Below are 1,427 nucleotides of genomic sequence, written 5' to 3' on the forward strand. Positions count from 1 at the left end.
CCTTTAGTTCCTGTTCCTCTAGTTCCTTTAGTTCCTGTTCCTTTAGTTCCTGTTCCTCTAGTTCCTTTAGTTCCTGTTCCTCTAGTTCCTTTAGTTCTTGTTCCTCTAGTTCCTATAGTTCACTCTAGGCAGATGTGGGAGGAGCCTCATACACCTGAGCAGGTGTGACCTGTACAGCCGTGTTTGTTTCAGGCTGTCCACTTGATCAGACCTCAACAGACTCACCTGTGGAGCCACGTTGCTCAGGTAGAAGGTGTCTTCCATGGCCTTTTGACTCCACTTGTGATTGGCTGCAGCAGCCAGGTGGCCGCGGTCGAAGCCACTCCCCCTGTAGTCGGCGTTGGTGGCTCTGTGGAAGATGTGGATGCTGTGGACGACACACATCCTGTTAGACTGCGCCACGCCATGTGACCCACCTGTCGAGCTTCTACTCACCTGTCGTCCTCTTTGAACTCGCAGAACTTCCTGTCTGACGGTCCTTTCAGGGAGGCGGGGTCCAGCCGCTCTATTACCCAGGATGCAGTGCGTGTGCGAGGATCGTAGGATGTGACATAGGACTCCCTGGACTTGATGTTGGCCAAAGAGGGGAAGCCGTACTTCATCACAGCTCCAGAATTACCTGGACTCACCTGGATCAGAACAACAGCTGGTCAGCTGAAGGTTTGGGTCAGAACCACCCAGCCTACCATCAGCTGATGGATCCGTAGGTCTGCTGGACCTGCTTTAGGTTCTGTTAGGTGTAACTTGCCCAGTTCTCCAACATCCTCTGATCCGATCTGGATCCGTTTGTGCAGAACTAAAGTTCTGAAGATGTTTCCCCACTGAGCTATCAGGACATCCAGACCTCCCTCTAACCTGAGGAGGTCCAGATGTTCAGATGGTCTACTAGACCAGCTCTTCTCCACCTTGGGCTGCAGACCCCGATCAGCGTGGCCATTTTGGAAGAATAGAATGAACTCTGCTTCTGACGCAAGATTAGAAGTTCGGGGAGCGGCGGGTCTCCAACAGGCACCAGTAAACCAGCTAAACGCCATCGAAGCGTTCGCCATGGTCACGGAGTTCAATAGGAAACAGCAGCGGGGGGCTGGTGGTAGATGGGGGAGGAGTTTAATGGTCTATGAAGCCGCTATGATCGACGCCACCATCAGAAGGTTTCAATCAGGGCCTCCTGAATAATGACGGGTCAGAAAAGAAGGAACTAGATGTCACCTCCTCCAGCTGTGATCAGAGCTGCAGCCTGCTCCTCCTCCTGCTCCTGCTCCTCCTCCTCCTCCTCTCTCTGTTCTGGTTGTTCTTGTAGCGGCAGAGCTTGCAGCATCTAATCCTTCTGCATCCATGTAAATATCTGCTTCAAACTTCTTTCTAGTGTGTTTTGCTGCATTAAAGGAAAATTCCGGTTTTTTACACTTTAAGCCCATTTTCTGTAG

The 1,427-nt window shown here is 51.6% G+C and overlaps 1 protein-coding gene across 1 annotated transcript in view; it reads right to left on the minus strand.

Moving 5' to 3' along the window:
* Positions 1-1,427, minus strand: part of endog (endonuclease G) — a 10,411-nt gene that overhangs the window by 3,399 nt on the left and 5,585 nt on the right. Inside the window, exons 2-3 of the mRNA XM_015402567.1 lie at positions 436-629; positions 226-367 (exon numbers count right to left, since the gene is read on the minus strand). Of these exons, the coding sequence (XP_015258053.1) occupies positions 226-367; positions 436-629 (336 nt within the window). The remainder of the gene's footprint in view (positions 1-225; positions 368-435; positions 630-1,427) is intronic.

The sequence above is a fragment of the Cyprinodon variegatus genome, unplaced genomic scaffold, assembly GCF_000732505.1.
Source record: "Cyprinodon variegatus isolate N-32 unplaced genomic scaffold, C_variegatus-1.0 Scaffold1367, whole genome shotgun sequence".
Lineage (NCBI taxonomy): Eukaryota > Metazoa > Chordata > Actinopteri > Cyprinodontiformes > Cyprinodontidae > Cyprinodon > Cyprinodon variegatus.